The sequence below is a fragment of the Equus caballus genome, chromosome 18 (assembly GCF_041296265.1).
Source record: "Equus caballus isolate H_3958 breed thoroughbred chromosome 18, TB-T2T, whole genome shotgun sequence".
Taxonomy (NCBI): Eukaryota; Metazoa; Chordata; class Mammalia; order Perissodactyla; family Equidae; genus Equus; species Equus caballus.
Genome location: NC_091701.1, coordinates 81816086 through 81838499, shown reverse-complemented (window position 1 = coordinate 81838499; position 22414 = coordinate 81816086). Strand labels below are relative to the sequence as shown.

The window sequence follows — 22414 nt, the reverse complement described above, 5'->3', positions numbered from 1 at the left end:
GTTGACCTTTTCCTGCTCTAGATAAGACCATAAGACCACTGTCCCTTTCATACCCCGACTCGTTCCCTAGGGAGACCTTCCCTGGCCTCCTGCTCCTGAATGGGTTACATCTTCCTATTACACGCTTTCCTACCAGCACTAATCAAGAATCCTTGATAGTACTAATTAAGGCTGCAATTTCATACTTCTTATGTGGTGATTTGGTTATTGTCCTCTCTGCCGTTGGACCATAAGCTCCATGGGGCCAGGCTCTGCCTCTTTCTGTTTGCCACTGCATTTCCAGTGCCCAGCACAGTTCAGGCCCGGAAGAGGCACTCAATAACCATTGCATTAATAACTGGACGAAGAGCCCCCAGTCCTACACAAGCGCAGCAGTTTCCTCTTGCTCCCCACAGCTGTATCGATGCACTTGCTGGCTTGTTTTGTTTGAGCTTTTCTTGCTTTGCTTCGCTTTGTCACTGCTGTGACAAGATTGCGTCATAGAAACGGGAAGGAGGAGGCAGGAACTGAGCAGGCGCCAGGACCTCTGCAGAGCATTTGCACACGATCTCATTTAATCCTCATCATCTTTGAGGCAGGTGTTATTGTTCTGATTTTACAGAGATGAAATGGAAGCTTAGAGATATTATACAAAGTTACACCACTAGGAAATGCTACAGCTGAGTTTGAACCCAGACTTGCCTTTAGCTGCTGGACGTGGCATCGGAGGCCTTGCTGGGGCAGCAGGCTGAGAAGTCATCGACTGCTTCATCTTCGCAAGACTTTGTGCTTCAGTCTCCTCCTCTGCAAGATGAAGGCTAGAAGCCAACGCTGCTGTGCATTTCTTTCATCACTAGTACTGACACACAGTTCCCAGGCGATGAGCTGCTATTCTCTGGTAAAGCCGCCAGCCTCCTTTGCCAATTCTTGATGCGGGGTGGGTTACAGAAATGGCTGCAGTCCACCCCCTCCCTGACCTCACGCGCTTTGGTAGCGCCCTCCCGCGTGGACTCTGGCACTGACCATCTGACTCTTCTGGCTTGTGGAACAGCAGCCAACATGATGCAGAGACAGGTAAGTACCTGTGCATGCGGTTTGCTCTCTGGCTGCACCTGGAACCCACCTGCCATACATGCACAGACTTCAACGAGACTTCCAGGTGATAAGAGCAGGTGCCTCCTTTGCTCCAGCCAACAGCCAGCCAACCCTGAGAGGCAGAACCCCCTCACCAACTCCACATGTCTGAGTGAGCCAGCAGAGAGCAGCAGAAGGACCCTGGAGCAGCTCAAGTTATCAGCCCATGGACTCATGCACTAAGTGAATGGTGACCATTTTAAGCCACTAAGTTTTGGGTACTGACTTTATACCTATATTATTATTATTAATTTTTTTTTGATGAGGAAGATTGGCCCTGTGCTAATATCTGCTGCCAATCTTCCTCTTTTTGCTTGAGGAAGATTGTACCTGAGCTAACATCCATGCCACTCTTCCTCTATTTTGTATGTGGCACGCCACCACAGATGGCTTGAAGAGCAGTGTGTAGGTCTGTACCCAGGATCCAACCTCATAGATCCTGGGCTGCTGAAGTGGAGCACAAGAACCCAATCACTATGTCACCAGGGAGGCCCCAATTATTTCTTTATTTTTAACAGTAAGTTTATATTTTACGTTGATCTTGTAATTTTCCCGTTCTGAGAAAGTGCCATATTTCTTAGATTTATTTTATTAAATGATGTAAAATTCATAATTTAACAGATACGTATCTATTCTTCATAAGTGGGAGAAATAAACTTTTGTTTTCTTCTTATTTTGATACCATTTAACCCACTAATTCATATAGAATTTAATGAAATTTTAGAGATGAAACATGGATTTAACTTATTTTTCTCCACGTTAGTATCAATTGTGACATCTTTTATCATCTAATAACTCTTTTCTCAAGCGTTATATTGCTTCTTGATTTCCAAGGATTAACTTCATGTAATGTATTAGTTGTAGTCTCTGGAATTGCTATAGATTTCTATGAACTATTCTTTTTAAAACTTAACACCATAATTTTATTACAAATTTACCATTCTTTAATATAAAATATATTGGTAAGATGTAATTTAGAAAAGCTGTTTATTTATAGCAGCATAATTAAGGAAAACCCTGTGAGTCGCAGCTGAGCACCGTGTGACAGAGCGCCAGACGGCGGGGAGGATGCGCACGCAGACGGGCAGCGTTGGTCCTGCTGTCCCCGGGGGCGCTAGGAGTCGGCTTGCACTCATCGGTACTAACGACAAGTAATGAAGGCCCTTTACGGGCACAGAGAGCGGTTTCCCTCTCTCTGTGAATTTTCAATCCTTCCCGTCTGCCTTCCAGCTCCCCCGCAATTCTGCCTTCTCCTGCGTCTGTGTGATTCCCGTCAGCCTCTGCCCGACTGTAACTTCTGGAGAGCTGGGGTGGGAAATATTTCCCTTTGTTCAGTTTGCCACAGAGTAGATGTTCAGCACCTATCTGTTCGGGGGATGTGAAGTGCAATATCCCTGCAGACGTCAGTTCTTAATGCAGTCGTCCTGACCCCGTGAGCGTCCCTTGCTCCTGACGTGCCCAGTCTGTACAAGCCTCCCCTTGTTGCCCTGCCTCGGGTGACTAAAACAGCGTATCTGCACGAGAGAAAGGGCAACTCTTGGATGGCCTGAAAAAGACCATCAAAACGGGCACATAATTTTACCTGATTGCGAGGCCAGTGGAAACAGTTTCTAACTACTAGTAAAATAAATGGATGGGAGGCCCGGTGACTGTTGAAGGTCAATGCCAGCCTACCGGGCAAGGCCCCACATGCCAGGCCCAGGGCCTGCAAAGATGACTCGGGTATGGTCCCTGCTTTCAAAACCAGCATAATAATAGTGACCAAAAACTATGAGAGTTGCACAGTTTAGCCACATAATTGTGCAGATCTCATTTCAACTACTTGAAAGAAAATTATCTATAAGAATTCAATGTCAACATTGTCATTGAAAAATCGAGTTCTAATGTCTGTTCCCTTCTGCCACTCACAAATCTATTTTTCAAGTAGATTCTATTTGTTGTTTAAACTTTTTTCCCTCTTGTTCTTGATGATGGGAGGTTCCCACCGGATTGTGAGGAATGCACCGAGAAGCAGGATTTAAAGGCCAGGAGCACATTTGGACCCACCAAGGTCACATCCCAGCCCTGCCTCGACTCCAATGCTTCCCACAAACACTCCCCTCCCACGGCCTCACCCCAACCATTTCCTCATTTTGGCAAGCGCCACCTCACGGATCCTACCCAACCCAACCCTCATGAAGCGTTGTGTCAACAAGGCTTTTGCCAGCACCCTTAACATCTTCCTCCCCACTACACCCATCCTGAAAATCTTCCCATCACTCGGGATCACTTAGCCCATCCACCTCCTTTGCTTCTCCACCCTGGCTCCTTAGAGCTATGGGAGAAATCTCACCATGGCCATACTGCTGATGCTTATTCAGTCAGTATTTATCTAGCACTTATTATGCTCTAAAAACAGTGGAAGAAACTATGGTAGCCTCGAAGAACACATGTGTAAATAGGAGACAGGGTTTCCTCCTTCTCAGAGCATGAGGTTTGATGGGGTGGGGAGCTCAACAATTACACCGTAGTGTGATAAGCATTATCGTGTGGAAATAAGAGTGCCATGGAAACCCACAGGGGGGGCCTAACCTAGAGACTTGAAGGGTCAGGGGAGGCCATGAGACCTCAAATTCATGGTCTTCAACTCCACGGGGCCCTTGGCACCTCTCAGCTATGATTTGTCTGGTCTTCCGCAATTCCCCTACATGAATGTTTATGCTTACGACTTCATAGCTGTCCTCAAGACCCCCAGTCCACCCTTGTCTTACTCGTGTCTCATCAGGTGAGGCAGCCTCTGACTGCTCTGAGGAAGTCCAGTCCCTGTGCATAGATGCGTTTCCATGTCTTCTCCTCTCCTCTTGACTCAGTGGGAAAGGTGCCCATCCCTGGGTCCTCTTTTTCCACCGTTACCCCCTGATTCATCTGGGACCAGGACCTTGACAAATTGGTTTATTTCCTCCTTCACTTATATTTTTTTATATATTCAAGCTCTTCTTCTTAATTACTCGACCCATAGCCAAAAAACATACACACATCTCTCTTTCAAAGAAAGTAAACTATAAATAAATTTTAAAATAACACAACTCAAATGCTCTCAGGCCTTGCCAGCCTCCAGATTAAACCCAAATTGTACCAGGTAGAAAACCTACCAGTTTACAGATGTTTTCCTGCACTTTGCCAAGTATTCTAACCCCAGCCTCCACTGGCCCTGCCTCTGGGTGTGTGAGGGCTTCCCAAAGGGCAGGCGGGGCTTACCCGTGTTCATGGAAAAGCTGGGACTGGTGCCTGTTGCTGCTGCCCCGCTATGGCCCTGCCCCTCCTGCCTGCTCCGGGCCTGTGTTGAGGCTCCATCATCCACCGCTGGGGAGCTGTTGGCACTGCTGCCTCCAGCTTAGCTGCCTCGGAGGAGTCCAGCTGAATCTGCAACGTGCTAATTGCTGGCCTCGCCTCAGTGAGCTAGGGCTCCATGCCGGGGTGCAGTCCCGCTGATGGTTCTCAGTGTGGATGCCAGCACTGTGACATTGCCTGGTGCCCGGACCACCATGGGATGCCGACAGAAGTGAAGGTACCAGCTCCCACGCCTCTGCCCTACTTTCTTCTGAGAAGCCCAGTGGCAAGCACGCCCCTGACAGACCTGATGCCTTGTATGACTCCAGCGGGCTCCATGCACACTATTTTCTATGTGAATGACACACTCAGAACATAACTCCTTCGTGTTCTCTCTCAGGGGCAGTGCTGTCTGATATTCCAGTCTCTGCTTGCCCACCTCCAATCAAACCCCACCCGGTAGACATGTCCAGATGTGTCTGAATCCCCCTCCTGGGTGCAGCTCAAGCTTCCTCAAGAGGATCCTCAGCCTCCTGTAAACCAGTGGGTGTCAGTAGACACCCGGGTGGGAGAAAGATGTCTAACTCAATATAATAGTTTCAGGGGAGGGAAGAGTTTTCCTTGATCCCCTTAGGGTCTCTGGCTGGGTCTGAAAATTAAACTGACACAAAGATTAATAGGAGAAAAGCATACACATTTATTTAAGTTTTACACGTCATAGGAGCCTTCATAAGGTAACAAAGACCCAAAGCAAGTGTTAGACCTGAGTACCTTTCACCAGGTTTGATGAAGAGAGGGCTGCCGTGTAGAAATGTGCTGTCAGGGAGTCTGAGGTCAGTGTGGTCAACCCGGGGAGGTTCAGCGAGGCCTGCTTCTAGGGCCTTCTCGGCATCCCTTCGCTGCACGGATAAGGATGCTCCTTCCCTCCAGGTTCAGAGGGAGCACCTCTCACATGAGGGGCAGTGACCTCTCTCGGGAGGAAACGGGGTCAGGGGAGGTCCGAGTGACCTTCCTGCTCTGCTGTTCCACAACCTCCTTTAGCTTACAATCTCGGTGTGCCAGGTGCCATGATTTAGAGCAGCGTCTCCTGAACCCTATCGTCCTGCACCAGTCGTGGAAGAGCCGTGCCTCCACTCCAAACAGGAAAACATTGCTCCTCAGTCCTGCCCCGAGTTCCAGCTCCTGCCCTTCTCTTCCCCTCACGGACAAGCTCCTGAAAGATTGAGCTGTCGTCTTTACTTCCTCACTGTGCCTGTGCTTTCTCAATTTAACATTATATTCTTTTTAAACGTTTATATACTCACGTGGTTTAAGTTCCAAGAAGTACAAAAAACTATTCTTGGTTACCAGTGCCCTCCCTCGAGGCAGCTCGTTTTCTGCGGATCCCATCCGAGATCTTTACTAAACACAAGCAGGAACACATCTATTTCCACTTTTTGAAGTAGCTTTTGCATCCTGTATCTACACACACTGTTCCTTTTTTTGCTTAATACTGTATTTTAGGGATCATTTCAAATCAACAAATAAGGAGCATCATCATTATTTTTAGGGGGAGCTGCGGAATATTCTATTGAATAGCTGTACCCCAATTTATTTAACTAGTCTCAGAGTGCTAGACTTTGGGTTGTTTTCAATTTTAGTGATTATAAGAAGAAACAAATTTTTTTTAATGCAAGTTTCCACTGAGGCACCACGATGTTACATTCTGTTAAAAAACAAAATTCAACTGAGTAAACTTCAAAAATCTTCTTGGTTTTATTTTACGATTCATGAATTGGGCTGTTTGCTATCGAGCAGGCAGAAAGGAGCTCTAAGGAGCTATACAAAATGAAAGATGTTTATGGGCAGAAGGACCAGACAAGGAAGTTATATTAGGGCAAAAAGCAAATTGTTTGTGGCAAGGTCACTTTCCTTTAGGGGACCCCAGGAGTCCATCAGGCAGATGACCTCAGTGCTGACCAGGACATTCCTGATTCACCAGCTTGAGATTCCATTTCTGGGAGAGCCAAAACTATAATTAAGTTAGGTCTCAGTTTGGTGACATGGAGCTTAGCATAAGCAGCACCATTTTGAGCCTGTTGTCTTATTTTTAACCATCCCAAAGTGAGGTAAAAGGTCATACAATTTCTAAAGGAGGTGAAAAACCAGGTTTGGGACTCTCGAGCTTCCCACCCACAGAGAGGATGCACAGGGTTGGGATTTGGAGAATAGGAAGCATTTTGGAGACGGTAGTCTTGCATTGTGAATCCAGCTCCCTAGAGGGGCGCACTGAGGATCCTTACCCTTCATTTCATGACAGAGGAAGAAGCTTCAAGACGCTTACCCACTGAGTCTCACCCTCAGCCCACCTAGAAAGCCTGAGGTTGAGAGATGCGCGGCCAACTGCTTAGAAGGGAACAGAGAGATGGCTGCCGTGGAGCCTGCACTCAAGGGCTGGGCAAGGGATGGTGCTCCTCGGGACAAGATGAGGATCCCAAGCAAGGACACTGTGGAATGACTTAGGTTTTGTTCAAGAGGAATGCCTGGAAGAAAAATCACAGCGGAACTGAAGCCAAAGTTCGTAAGTGTTGAGGAAAGCGGAAAAGACCAGTCGGAACAGAGATGGATCTACCTTCACAGAAGAAAAGTGAGGGAAGAGATTCCCAGGAAAGGAGGGAGAAGGACACAGGTCTCCAAGCATCCATGAAACATCCCCAGGAAGATTCTAATCAAACACCTACCTCAGTCAGAATTGGTGTTGACCTCCCTCAGTTGGTGAAGAGCTTCCTCGCTATTCTCTGTGCCCACTGTTCCCACCTGAGAGCGTCTAGACGTGGATTAGAAGGACAGGAGGAGAGGCAGAAGCACAGGCGGGTAGGGGACAGTCAGCGCCCTCCTCTCCAGAGGCAGTGAGCTGCAACTGAGAAAAGGGAAAAACTTAAGTGGAAATTTAAGAGTTTATTGTTATACTGGACTGAACATTTGAATTGCTGCCTCTAAGACATCTTACTAACTGAAAGAGATCAGAACAGTCGGAGGGCTTGTACCAACTTACACTGAGGGACTGAGTTCCACAAATAAATTTAATGTCTCTTTAAATGAATTTATAAATAAATAAATTTCAAGAGACGTTAGGTGACTTCCATTTCTTGTAATGATGTAAAAAGTCGCAAGAAACTGTTGCTTTCATCCTAGCAACAAGAACACTACGAGAAGTTATTAAGTCATAGTTGTGGCTGTTTTTTCTTAATCTGTCAGAGAGCTAACAACACAAAGAAATCTGAATGAACTAAGTCCCAGAAAGTGACAAGCCTCTCCTAGGAGAAAAGAGAGTCATGGCCGTGTGCACCCCTGGGACAGTGGTGAGAGAGGAAAATCTGACATAAACAGGTGGAAGGAAGGACCAGCTGAAATCTGCACACGCTCGTAATGGACGCATGTGGACTGCACAGTGGACGTGAAACACAGGGATTCCCAGACACAGAGCAAGTCTGCACTAATTTAGAACTCCTGCCCACAGTCTTTCACTAAGCTCCTGGGGTTGGTTCTCAGAAGGCTGTGGGTATGGCAGGAGAATCAAGAGAAATCCCCTCTGAGGATCTGCAGGGAGAAATGAGGCCGAATGGTCAATATGTCAGCATGCAGATATGCATAATTATTGACTGTCTAAAGCAAAAATATAGCAATGTATGTGGAGACCTATAGCATTTGTATAAGTAAAATTTATAACCATAAGAACACTAAGGATTGGAGGAGGGAATAAGCTTCCTTATACCATTGGAAGATTCAAGAAGTCTTCAAGAAGACATAATCATCCTCTAAACGTGCGTGCACCTAACAAAAATGTTTCAAAATAAATGGACCAAAAGCCAAGAGAATGAAAGGGAAAGTTGGAAATTTCACTTATTTTTAAAAAGATGGAAATAGAAAATTTTAAAATCCTTATCTCACAGTTAATAAAACCAACAGACAAAATCAGTAACGACAAAGAAAGTATGAAAACTGCTATCGGTCCCACAGCTAATTGATGTTTAGAACAGTAACTGCAATACTCAAAAGACACACTCATCTCAAACGCACGTGGAGCATCAAGTGCACAAGGTAGGCATACAGAGCATGCTTTCTTATGACATTAATACTGAATTAGAAACCGGCCATGACAAGACAGCTAGGAAATCCTCAAGTATTTGGAAAGTTAGCTACACACATCTAAATAACCCATAGGTCAAAGAAGAAATCACAAGGGAAATTAGAAAATATTCTTAACTGAATGGTAATGAAAATATCACACACTAAAGTTTGTGAGGTACATTAAAGCAATCTTAGCAGGCAGTTTATTACTTTGAATGCCTTTATTAGAAAATAAGAATGATATTAAAAAATTGATCATCTAAGTTTCCTCTTAAGGAACTGTAAAAAGAAGAGAAAATTAAACCCAAACTAAGTACAAGAAAGGAAATAATATATATGAGAGCAGAAATTAATTAAGTAGAAAAGAAAAATAATAGAGAAAATCAATGAAGTCAAAGATGTCATTAAAAAATTAATAAAATTGATAAACCCCTAGCAAGATTGATCAAAAGACAGAGACAGAGAGAGACTACATCAATAAATGCATGAAAAAGGCAATTTTATTACTAATCTATACTCAAAAGATAATAAGGGATATTACAAGCAATTTATGTCACTTGTAAAGAAGCGTAAAGGGTCTTAAATTGTCAAGGGCTGTGAAGATTTCACTATATTTGCAATCTAATGAGTTTCACGCCTCCTGGCAGAAGACATGAGACTCCTGGGTCAGAGACAAAGGACAATATTACTCCTGACACAGCAAGCTGTGTGAGTTTCATGTCTGAGTAGGTTCTCCCCTCATCCCCAAGTTCCGTCAGGTGACACAAGCAGTTCAGGTGGATGCTGCACACACGGTTAGCTTGTGTCACAGCTGAGGAATCCTAAGGTTAGGCAACTCCAGTCTTTGATAAGGAGCTGTAAGCAAACCTGCCTGACCTTTGCCCTGGAGGAAAACATTATCTTTATCATACTGGACAGCAAACAAACCTGCCCTCTACTCTGGACGGAGAAACTATCTTGATCTTCCAAGACTATTTGCCATGCATATAACTTGAAAACATAGTCTAAAGCAAAAACTGTTAGTGCTTCTGCTCACAAGACATGCAGAAATTTGACAGGTCCATGGAGAATTATATGCCAACACCAGTTAGCTGGACTGGACAAATTCTTCAAAAAACACAGCTTACAAAAACCAACACAAAAGACATAGGATATTAAATAGCTCTATATCTAGTAAACAAATTAAATTTGCAATTGAAACATTGCACAAAGAAATTTCAGGTTGTATCAGTTTATTCTATCAAAAATTTTAAGAAGAAAACTCAGCAAATAGGAGCGAACATTTATCATTTTTGTGATGCTAGCATAATTCCAATAAGAATACTTAATGAAACTATTTTTTAAAGTTACAGACCAACACCCCATATGAACATAGACATGAGTAAACTAAAGAAAATATTAGCAAATTTAATGCAGCAATACATAAAAACATGCCCAAATTAGTTTTATTCCAGGAAGATAAAGTTAGTTAGTTATCTGAAAAATCAGTGACTGACACGAACATAATAATGGATATAAAAATGTAATTATCTTAATAAATGCAAAAAAAATTTGACAAAATTCAGTGCCTATTCATGATAGAAATTCTCAGCAAATGAGGAATAGAAGGTGACTTTTTCAATGTGATAAAGTTCCTATTATAGAAAAGCTACAGGTAATATCATGAACACCTTTTCTCTATGATCCAGAGCAAGGCAAGGACATACGTACACTCTTACCACTTCTACTAACCATTGTACTGAAGTCTAGTCTAGCGCAATAAGAAAAGAAAAAGAAATATAAAGCACAAAGATTGGAGAAGAAAAGGTAAAGCTGTCACTATCTGCAGACTACAAGATTACACGCATGATTTTGTATTTAAAATGCTCTTTGAAATGTACCAAAATCTACTATAACTAACTGGAGGGAATTTAACAAGGTAGTATGACACATGATCAATTTGTATTTTTACATACTAGCAAAAAAAATCAGAAATGAAGTTCATTTAAAAAAACTATAGTAGCATCTAAAAAAATCAAACACTTGGAAATTAAACCAATGAAAGATGGGCATAGCTACATAGTGAAAATTACAAAAGATTGCTAAGAGAAATGAAAACACAAATAACGGGCAAGTAAAGGGGAGAAATATACAGTGTTCACTATTGAAAGATTCAATACTGCTAAGATATCTATTCTTCCCAAATTCATCTATAGATTCAATACAATCCCAAACTCAGTGAAGTTTTTTGAAGAAATTTAAGTTGATCCTAAATTTTTTCTGAAAATGCTAATGATCAAGAAGAGCCAAAACAATTTTGAAAATGAACAAATTGACAGTTTAGAAGGCCTATACTATCCAATATCAACAATTACTGAGGAACTATAGCCATCAGGACAGTTTGAGATCACCATAAAGGTAGAGAAATAGATCAATGAAACGGAATATAGAGTAGGTGCATTGACCCACTCAGGTGGTTTTTAACCAAGGCACCAAGTCAATTCAATGGAGCAAAGAAAAGTCTTTTAACAAATGGTGAGAGGGTAAGATAATCGGATATCTGTATGAAAAATAAAACAAAACGAATCTTGTAATGGCTGCTTTGGTGCACCGTCCAGATCCCTCCTTCAAACTCATTTTCTCTGCAGCTGGAGTGTTGGCTGCTGACGGCTCACAGCTGAGTCCCTTCCGCTCCAAGAATTGTTGTGGCCAAGAATGTGACAACTTCTCCTTGGTGAGAGCCGGCATCTAACAACTGGCCAATGTAGAGGTACAAAGGAGGAGCCCCCTTGCCTCATTTGGGGCAATGCTGAAGAGCTATCCCATATGCGAGACTCCTCAGAGGATTGACTGAGGCCTCTTTTGCATCACAGTTCAATTCTTCCCTCTGCCCAATCCTGCTCCCTTCACCCCTCACATGTATTTTTACTGTAAACACTCCTCAGTAAAACTCGTGCATGCAAATCAGGTTCATGGAGAACTCAATCGAAGCAAATTTGACCCTTACCTCATTCCATACCAAAAGAAACAATTTGAGATGGATTATAGATCTGAGGGCAAAAGAAATCCTCAGCAAATGAGGAATAGAAAGGAGATTTTTCACTGTGATAAAAGTCATGTATGGAAAACCTAAAGGCAATATCATGCATCATAAAACTGTGATCACCTTTCTCTATGATCCCGAACAAAGCAAGGATGTACACTCTTACGACTTCTACTAAACATTGTACTGAAGTCTAGTCTAGTGCAATAAGAAAAGAAAAAGAAAAGGTAAAACTGTAAAAGTGAAAAAGTAAAACTACAAAACTTCTAGAAGAACTCATAGGAGAATGTCTTCATGACTTTGAGCTAGTCAAAGATTCCTTAGGACACAAAATGCGCTATTCATTAAAAGGGAAACATTAATAAATTTGATTTCATAAAAATTAGAAATGCCTGCTCATCAAAGCAAACCATCCAGAAAATGAAAGGCAAGTCACAGACTGGGAAAAAAGTGCTTATAATACCTTAAAAAGGAACTTATATCCAGAAATATAAAAAACTCTTAGAAATCAACAATATACAGACAAATGAGCCCTTTAAAAATGGGCAGAAGACGTAAACCAGAAGAAATTTACGCAAGGCCAACAAGCACAGGTTTAACATCACTGGTCATGATGGAAATGCAAACTGAAACTGCAAGGAGATACTGCTTCACAATCACTTAGAATGGCTCAAATTAAAAGAGTAACAATATAAGGCGAGGCTGTGGAGCACCTGGAGCTCTTATACACTGTTGGTGGAGTGCAAAACTCCGTAAAAACCTCTGAAAAGTTTTTTCAGTTCCCTATGAAGTTAAATATACAACCATTCCATGACTCGACAATTCCACTTCTACATACAAAATGAAAGCTTTGGGGATGGCCCCATGGCCGAGTGGTTAAGTTTGCACACTCCGCTTCGGCGGCCCAGGGATTCACCAGTTCGGATCCTGGGCGTAGGCATGGCACCACTCATCAGGCCATGCTGAGGCGGCGTCCCACACAGCACAACCAGAAGGACCCACAACAAAAATATATAACTATGTACTGGGGGGGCTTTGAGGAGAAGAAGAAGGAGGAAAAAAAAAAAAGAAAGCTTATATCCACAAAAAGACTTGTACAATAATGTTCCTAGCAGCCTTATTCATAATAGCCAAAAACTGGAAACAGCCCACATGTCCATCAGCAGAAGAGATAAATAAACTGTATTATATCTGTTCACTAGAATACTACTTGGCAATAAAAAGAAATGAACTACTGATACACCCCTCAATATGGATGAATCTCAGAAGCATGCTGAAGGAGAAAAGCAGACACAAAAGAATCATGGTGTTTGATTCTATTTACATGAAATCCAAGAAGAAAAAATAAATCTATGGTGATAGAAGAGAGCGAATAATTGCCTCTAATTGATTGTAAAGGGGCATAGTGAAATTTTTTGTGGTTGAAATGTTCTATAGTATTTTTACTTGCAGAGTATTTGGGAGAATATCAAGCTTGCTCTTTCTTTGTGATGCCACATTGCCTTACTCTGATAAGTAAAGCCTCCTCAACAGTTGCTAAGAGATCAGGAAGAAGTATGATGGATCCTATTTTAGTTATAGTAGTCTTCTTAATAGCTTCTTTTTGTGGTTTTCTACCAGGAACAGTACCATTCTGCAACGAGGGGCATTTGGAGATGTGTCAGAGCAGTTTTTGGTTGTCATAGCAACACTGGCACTGCTAGTATTTCCTCGGCGGGAACCAGAAATGCTAAATATCCTGCAACGTACAGGATAGTCCTCTGCACAGAAGGATTGTTCCCCTCAATGTCAGTAACACCTGTTTTAGTCTGCTCAGACTGCCATAGCAAAATACTGTAGAATGGATGGCTTGAAAGCAGACATTTACTTTCTCATAGTTCTGGAAACTGAAAGTCTGAGATCAGTGCGCCAGCCTGGCCGGGTTCTGGTGGGAGCCCTCTTCCTGGCCTCCGGATGACTGCCTTCTTGCTGTGTCCTCGTGTGGGGGGACAGAGCCAGTGCAAGCTCTCTTCTGTCTCTTCCTATAAGGACACTGATTCTATCAGATTAGGGCCCCACCCTTATGACCTCATTTAACCTTAATTACTTCTTACTACAAACATAATCGCATTGATAGGTAGGTCTTCAGAGTATAATTTTGGGGGGACACAATTGAGTCTATAGCACACCCCTATTGAGAACAGTAAGGGTTAGTCTGTTCCAGCTTAGGGTTATACTAAGACACTGAAACTAACATTACTCCTTTAGGTTAAAAGACAATGATGCCTTCAGGATAAATCTAACGCCCCATCGGGGTGCTCAAGGTCCTTTATATCCCGGCCCCAAAGTGTTTTTCCAGCCTCGTTTCTGGCCAGTTCCCCAAGTTACTGACTATTGCCCAAATTCCATTTTCTCTTCCACTCCTCTGCCTTGGCCCATGTCATGTCATTCCTTCAGTTGGAATGTTGCTCTCTTGTCAGTCTGCCTGGGAAGCACCTACTCATCTTTAAAAGGCTTAGCGCACGTGACCTCCTCTTGGCCACTTCTTCTCGCCATTGCCACTGTCAGAATTAGTTTCTTCCTTGGATTATATTGAAATTACCTACGGCCTGTCTCTTGTACAGAGTTTGATCATTCTGTCTCCAGCATCTAACAATATAAGGTATGTGCTCAATAAATATTTCTTGAATTGCATTAAAATTGAATTAATGTCAATTGTGACATCATGTATTTTTACCTACTTCCAACTCTGCCATGTACTTCTTTTTTTCTCTGTCTCCTGTTATAGGAAATTATGAGTTAGCACCAACACCACCCTCATGCCTTCATTTCTTCTCTCGCCACTCTCCTGATATTATTACATCACAACTTTTTATAAAGTGAATATTCGTTGTTTACTCTATAATAGCGATGTATGTACAATCATGAATGATTATATCTCATTCCTTTTTTTCTTTTATATTTTTCCATACCAAATAAATAATCTGTCTGATTCATAGCTGGTCCTTGTCTTGGACAAGTAACGTCATGTTCCTCAAAAGTCTCCACCACCAAATTCTCTCTCAACACAAATTTTGACTTTCTTAAAATCTAGAGAGGTACTTTTGTTGGAAGATGAAACTCTCAATCACGTATACATAAGACAAAGAAGCTAAACGTGTTGCTTACTAAGCAGTGGAGAACTACTCTGATAAATCTCAGTCTCTCTGCACAAAACGGGACTTGATGTCCTACAGGGCTTAGACCCGTGGAGTTCCAGGGTTGGCAGGCGCTCTGAAGCAGGGGTGTTCAGAGCTGGGCTCACTTTCAGCTGTGGAGTTTAGAGATCAGCTCACCTCCAGAAGCAATTCCTGGAGTGACGCTGTTGCTGACTGGCTGAGCTTCAAAGGCATGGGGCTATCAATGCTTGATTAGTGTGGGTTTAATACTTGTTCTGTGGTTACTTGTTTACTACCTTGGACTAGGACCAAAGAACAGTCTTTTAATCCTCATTTTCAAATTAAGGGGAAGATCTTTCCAGTTAGGGCATGTATCAGAATTGGTTGGGCACATGAAAAGATGTTCAGCAATGTTAGCTATCAGGGAAATGCAAATCAAAACTACAGTGAGATATCACCTTACTCCCATCAGAATGGCTATAATTAGCAAGACAGGAAACAGCAAATGTTGGAGAGGATGTGGAGAGAAGGGAACCCTTGTACACTGCTGGTGGGAGTGCAAACTGGTGCAGCCACTATTGAAAACAGTATGAATATTCCTCAAAAAATTAAGAATAGAACTACCATATGATCCAGCTAGTCCACTGCTGGGTATTTATCCAAAGAACTTGAAAACACAAATGCATAAAGATACGTACACCTCTGTGTTCATAACAGCATTATTCACAATATCCAAGACTTTAGAGGCAAGCTAGGTGCCCGTCAAGGGACAAATGGAGAAATAAGATGTGGTATATACACATAATGGAATATTACTCAGCCATGAGAAATGATGGAATCCGGCCATTTGTGACAACATGGAGGACCTTGAAGGTACTATGCTAAGTGAAATAAGTCAGAGGGAGAAAGTCAAATACCATACGATCTCACTCATAAGTAGAGGATAAAAACAATGACAAACAAGCACATAGCAACAGAGACTGAATTGGTGGTTACCAGAGGGGAAGTGGAGAGGCAGGAGGGTGAAAGGTGTGATTAAGCACGTGTGTCTGGTGATGGAGGGTAATTAGTCTTTGGGTGGTGAACATGATGTAGTCTACACAGAAATCAAAATATATAATGATGTACACCTGAAATTTATGTAATGTAATAAACCAATGTTACTGCAATAAAAAAATAAACTAAAATAAAAAATAAAAACAGTTCTAATCATAAGAAAAAGAATTGCCTGGAGTGCCTGTTAAAACACAGATCACTGGGCGCCGCCTCAGATTTATTATCTAATGGTTCCGGAATTTCACCCAAGAATGTGCTTTTCTTATTATTTTTTTAATTAAAAAAAAATTTTACTGCAGTTGTAATAGCTTATAACATAGTGAGATTTCAGTTGTACATTATTTTTTGTCATACACCATGTAAGTATGGCCCTTGTGCCCACGCTCCACCCCTCTTCTACTGGTAACCACTAATTTATTCTCTTTGTCCGTGAGTTTGTATATATTCCACATATGAGTGAAATCATGGTGTTTGTCTTTCTCTTTCCAGCTTATTTCACTTAACATAATACCCTCAAGGTCCATCCATGTTGTTGCGAATGGCAGGATTTCATCCCTTTTTTATGGCTGACTAGTATTCCATTGTATATATGTACCACAGCTTCTTTATCCAATCATCAGTTGATGGACACTTGGGTTGCTTCCACATCCTGGCTGTTGTGAAAAATGCTGCAATGAATATAGGGGTGTGTAAGTCTCTTTGAATTGTTGATTCCAGTGCTTTGGGTAAATACCCAGTAGTGAGATAGCTGGGTCATGTGGTATTTTTATTTTTAACTTTTTGAGAAATCTCCATACTGTTCTCCACAGTCCTGCACCAGTGTGCATTCCCACCAGCAGTGTATGAGGGTTCCCTTTTCTCCACATCCTCTCCAACATTTGTTGTTTTTTGTCTTGGTGATTATAGTCATTCCAACAGGTGTAAGATGGTATCTAAGTGTAGTTTTGAGTTGCATTTCCCTGGTGATTAGTGATGTTAAGCATCTTTTCATGTGCCTATTAGCCATCTGTATATGTTCCTTGGAAAAATGTCTGTTCATATCTTCTGCCCACTTTTTGATTGAGTTGTTTGTTTTTTTGTAGTTCATTTTTGTGAGCTCTTATATATTACGGAGATTAACCCCTTATCAGGTATATGATTTGAAAATATTTTCTCCAAGTTGGTGGGTTGTTTTTTCATTTTGATCTTGATTTCCTTTGCCTCCCAGAAACTCTTTAGTCTGATGAAGTTCCACTTGTTTATTTTTTCTTTTGTTTCCCTTGTCTGCATAGACATGGTATTCGAAAAGATCCTTTTAACTCTGACATCAAAGAGTGTACTGCCTATATTCTCTTCCAGAAGTTTTACGGTTTCAGGTCCTACCTTCAGGTGTTTGGTCCATTTTGAGTCTATTTTTGTGCATGGGGAAAGATAATGGTCTACTTTCATTCTTTTGCATGTGGCTGTCCAGTTTTCCCAGTACCATTTACTGAAGTGGCTTTCCTTATTCCAGTGTATATTCTTGGCTCATTTGTCAAAGATTAACTGTCCATAGATGTACGGTTTTATTTCTGGGCTTTAGATTCTGTTCCATTGATCTGTGTGTCTGTTCTTGTACCAGTATCATGCTAGTTTGATTACTATAGCTTTGTCATATATTTTGAAGTCAGGGATTGCAATCCCACAGCTTTATTCTTGTTTTTCAGTCTTGCTTTGGCTATTTGGGGTCTTTTGTTGCCCCAGATTAATTTTAAGATTCTTTATTCTATTTCTGTGAAGAATGACATTGAGATTCTGATTGGGATTGCATTGAATCTGTAGATTGCTTTAGGTAGTATGGATATTTTAACTATGTTTATTCTTCCAATCCATGTGCATGGAATATCTTTCCATTTCTTTATGTCAGTAATATCTTATAGTTTTCTTTGTATAGGTCTTTCACCTCCTTGGTTAATTTTATTCCTAGACATTTTATTCTTTTTGTTGCAGTTGTAAATGGGATTGTATTCTTGAGTTCTCATTCTGTTAGTTTGTTATTTGAATATAGAAATGCTACTGGTTTTTGTAAGTTAATTTTGTACCCTGCAACGTTGCTGTAGTTGTTGATTATTTCTAATAGTTTTCCAATGGATTCTTGAGGGTTTTCTCTAGGTAAATTCATGTCATCTGCTAATAGCGAGAGTTTCTTGAGGACCTATTTGGATTCCTTTTATTTCTTTTTCTTGCCTAATTGCTCTGGCCCAAACCTCTGGTACTATGTTGAATAAAATGGTGAGAGCAGACACCCTTGTCTTGTTCCTGTCCTCAGAGGGATGGATTTCAGTTTTTCCCTTTGAGTATGGTGTTGACTGTGGGTTTGTCATATATGGCCTTTATCATATTGAGATACTTTCCTTCTATACCCATTTTATTGAGAGTTTTTATCATGAACAGATGTTAGATCTTGTCAAGTGCTTTCTCTGCATCTATGGAGATTATCATGTGGTTTTTGTTCCTCATTTTGTTAATGTGGTGAATCACATTGATGGATTTGTGGATGTTGAACCATCCCTGTGTCCCTGGTATGAATCCCACTTGATCGTGGTGTATGATCTTTCTAATGTATTGCTGTATTTGGTTTGCCAATACTTTGTTCAGGATTTTTGCATCTATGTTCATCAGCCATATTGGCCTGTAATTTTCCTTCTTTGTGTTGTCCTTTTCTGGGTTTGGTATCAGGGTGATGTTGGCTTCATAGAATGTGTTAGGAATATTTCCATCTTCCTCAATTTTTTGGAATAGTTTGAGAAGAATTGGCAAGAAATCTTCTTTGAATGTTTGGTAGAATTCTTCTGAGAAGCCATCTTGTCCTGGACTTTTATTTTGGGGGAGGTTTTTGATTACTGTTTCAATCTCTTTATTTGTGATTGGTCGATTCAGATTCTCTATTTCTTCTTGATTCAGTCTTGGGAGGTTGTAGGAGTCTAAGAATTTATCCATTTCTTCTAGATTGTCCAGTTTGTTGGCATATAGTTTTTCATAATATTCTCTTATAATCCTTTGTATTTCGGTGGTATCTATTGTAATTTCTCCTCTTTCATTTCTAATTTTATTTATTTGAGCCTTCTCTCTTTTTTTTCTTAGTGAGCCCGACTAAGTGTTTGTCAACTTTGTTTATCTTCTCAAAGAATCAGCTCCTTGTTTCATTGACCTTTTTTTACAGTCTTTTTGTTTCAATTTCATTTATTTCTGCTGTAATTTTTATTATTTTCCTCCTTCTACTGAATTTGGGCTTTGTTTGTTCTTCTTTTTCTAATTCTGTTAGGTGTAGCTTAGGACTGTTTATCTGAGCTTTTTCTTGTTTGTTAACATGGGCCTCTATTGCTATAAATTGCCCTCTTAGGACTGCTTTTGCTGCATCCCGTATGAGACGGTTGGTGTGTTGTCATTCTCATTTGTCTCCAAATATTTTTTTATCTCTCCTTTTACTTCTTCAGTAACCCATTGGTTGTTCAGTAGCATGCTGTTTAGTCTTCACATTTTTGTTCCTTTCCCTGATTTTTTCTTGTAGTTGATTTCTAGTTTCATAACACTATGATCAGAGAAGATAGTAGATATGATTTTAACCTTCTTAAATTTATTGAGGTTTGCCTTGTTTCCCAGTATATGGTCAACCCTTGAGAAGATTCCATGCACACTTGAGAAGAATGTATACTTTGCTGTTTTGGGATGGAGTACTCTCTATATATCTATTAAGTTCATCTGGTCTAGTTTTTCATTTAATTCCACTATCTCCTTGTTTATTTTTTGTCTAGATGATCTATCCATTGACGTAAGTGGGGTGTTGAAGTCCCCTACTATTATTGTGTTGTTGGTAATATCTCCTTTTAGGTTTGTTAACAGTTGCTTTAAAGAACTTTGGTGCTTCTGTGTTGAGTGCATATATGTTTATAAGTGTTATGTCTTCTTGCTGGAGAGTCCCTTTTATCATTAAATACTGCCCCTCTATGTCTCTCTTTACCTGTTTTATCTTGAAGTCTACTTTGTCTGATATAAGTATTGTGACACCTGCTTTCTTTTGTTTGCCATTAGCTTGGAGTATGGTCTTCCATCCCTTCACTCTAAGCCTGTGTTTGTCTTCAGAGTTGAGATGTCTTTCCTGGAGGCAGCATATTGTTGGGTCTTGTTCTTTAATCCATCCTGCCACTCTGTGTCTTTTGATTGGAGAATTCAGTCCATTTACATTTAGAGTGATTATTGATATATAAGGGCTTAATACTGCCATCTTATTGCACATTTTCCAGTTCTGCATATCCTTTGTTTCTTCTCCCAAGTATATCAGGCTACCAATTTGATTAGGTAGTTTTCTATGTTAGTTTTCTTCATTTTCTCCTTGTTTATTGTATATGTCTCTGTTCTCATTATTTCTTTAGTGATTATCATTAGGTTCATATAAAAAGTCTCAAAGGTGAGATAGTCAATTTTCTGATTGCCTCTTGTTTCCTTAGACTATACCGATTCCATCCCTTTCCTCTTCCTTTTCTAATTTATTTTTGTCATATCATATTCCATCTTGTGTTGTGAGTTTGTGGTAAAGGTGATGATATAATTTTTATTTTGGTGTTTTCCTTTTCTTTATCCTTGATGTAAGAGTCAAGTGTTTACCAACCTGATCTGATAGAGAGCTGCCAATTTCTGATTGTTGCATACCTACTCATAGCCTTGCTCAAGGCTTTGTAGCCCTTTTTCTGTTTTCCTTTTTTTCCTTTCAGGTATTAGAGCCTTCTTGAGGATTTCTTGTAGTGGGGGTCTTGAGGCAATGAACTCCCTTAGCTTTTGTTTATCTGGGACAGTTTTTATTTCTCTGTCATATCTAAAAGAGTTTTTCTCTGGATAGAGAATTCTTGGCTGGATGTTTTTGTCTTTAAAGATTCTAAATATATCATTCTACTCTCTTCTAGCCTGTAAGGTTTCTGCTGAGAAATCCACTGAAAGCCTGATAGGGGTTCCTTTGTGAGTTATTTCCTTCTGCCTTGCTGCTCTTAAATTTTTTTTCTTTGTCATTGACTTTTGCCAGCTTTACTACTATATGCCTTGCAGTAGGTCTTTTTACATTAACATAGTTGGGAGTTCTGATAGCCTCTTTTACATTGATTTCCATCTCCTTCCCCAGGTTTTGGAAATTCTCTGCTATTATTTCTTTGAACAAGCTTTCTGCTCCATTCTGCTTTTCTTTCCTCTCTGGAATACCTATAATCCTTGTGTTGCGTTTCCTAATTGGGTCAGATATTTCTCTGAGAGCCTCTTCACTTCTTTTTAGTCTTATTTCTGTCTTCTTCTCCCTCTGAAGCATTTCTATAGTATCGTCTTCTAAATTGCTAATTTGGTCTTCCATATTGTCAATTTTGTTGTTTAGGGAGTCCAGATTTTTTAATCTCATCCATTGTGTTTTTCATCTCCAACAATTCTGATTGGTTCTTCTTTAAAGTTTCAATGTCTTTTGTGAAGAAGCTCCTGAATTCGTTAATTTGTCTTTCTATGTTCCCTTATAACTCATTGAATTTTTTTTATGATAGCTATTTTGTATTCTTTGTCATTTAGGTTATGGATTTCTGTGTCTTCAGGATTGGCTTCTGGGTACTTGTCATCTTCCTTCTGGTCTGGAGATTTAATGCCCTTTCTCATATTGCTTGATGGTATTGATTTTTGCCTCTGCATGGCATTATTTTCTGGTAGCTGCTGCCACATGCTTCCACTGGGTGAGGATCAGGTGCTATGTATTCTGTGTCCAGCATGATCTGGGGATCTCCAGCTCTGGCCACTGGCTGCTTTTCTCACCGTGTGATGCTCTGGCCAATGGCAAATCTGGAGCACTGGGCAGGGGTAGAGGTATTCTCCCTCCCTGTGCTTCTCTCAGCCTCTGCTTCTCACTCTGTGTGGAGCTCTGGGTGATAGCAGGACTGGAGTGCCAGGTGGGGTAAGGAGCACTTTCTTATACTTACATGCATCCCCCAACCGATGCCTCTCTCTCTATGTGATGTTCTGGGCACTCATGGGGCTCCACCCGCCACTGCTTCTCTCTCCGTGTGGTGCTCCCCAAGATTGTGGGGCTGGAGCACAGGGCTGGAGCACTGGGCAGGACCACAGCTCCTCTCCCCGTCTGAGCTACTCTTCTAACCAGCCCCTTTCTCACCGTGCCACTCTTCTAACTAGCCCCTATCTCACTGCACCACTCTCCTGGCAAATGTGTGGCTGGAGTGCCAGGTGGGAACAGATCACTGCTCCCCAACTGTGCCCCTCCCCCAGCCATGGGTCCTTTCTCTCCATGGAGCTCCTACCAAGCAGCTTCACCTTCCTCCGGAGGATACAGCCTCACCACCACCTTCAGGCGCATGGTTGCATGGGTCTCCCAGACGTCTCCTGTGTTGTGTGTGCATCCTCTGTTGGTGTTTGAATGTCCTTCAAGTTGCATTTTAGAAGGGAGAGTCCAAGGGAAGAGCTCATTCTGCCATGATGCTGACATCACTGTCAAGAATGTGCCTTTCTAACAAGTCCCCAGGTGATGCTGGGGTGGAGGCTACACTTTGAGAACCACTGAGTTAGAGAATAGCAATGTCACAGGAGTAAACAGTGATTAGGGCTGGCCAGGTTTAAAGAGCTGTTTGTTGGTGGTAACCTGCAAGATGAAGTGGGACATGGCTGGATGGAG

The 22414-nt window shown here is 41.3% G+C and overlaps 1 protein-coding gene across 1 annotated transcript in view; it reads right to left on the bottom strand.

Annotated features, from left to right (window-relative positions):
- The window catches only part of CPO (carboxypeptidase O), a 53548-nt gene extending 31449 nt beyond the window's left edge, over positions 1 to 22099 (bottom strand). Inside the window, 1 exon segment of the mRNA XM_023622607.2 lies at positions 22044 to 22099. Within this exon segment, the coding sequence (XP_023478375.2) occupies positions 22044 to 22099 (56 nt within the window).
- Positions 22100 to 22414: the final 315 nt, after the last annotated feature.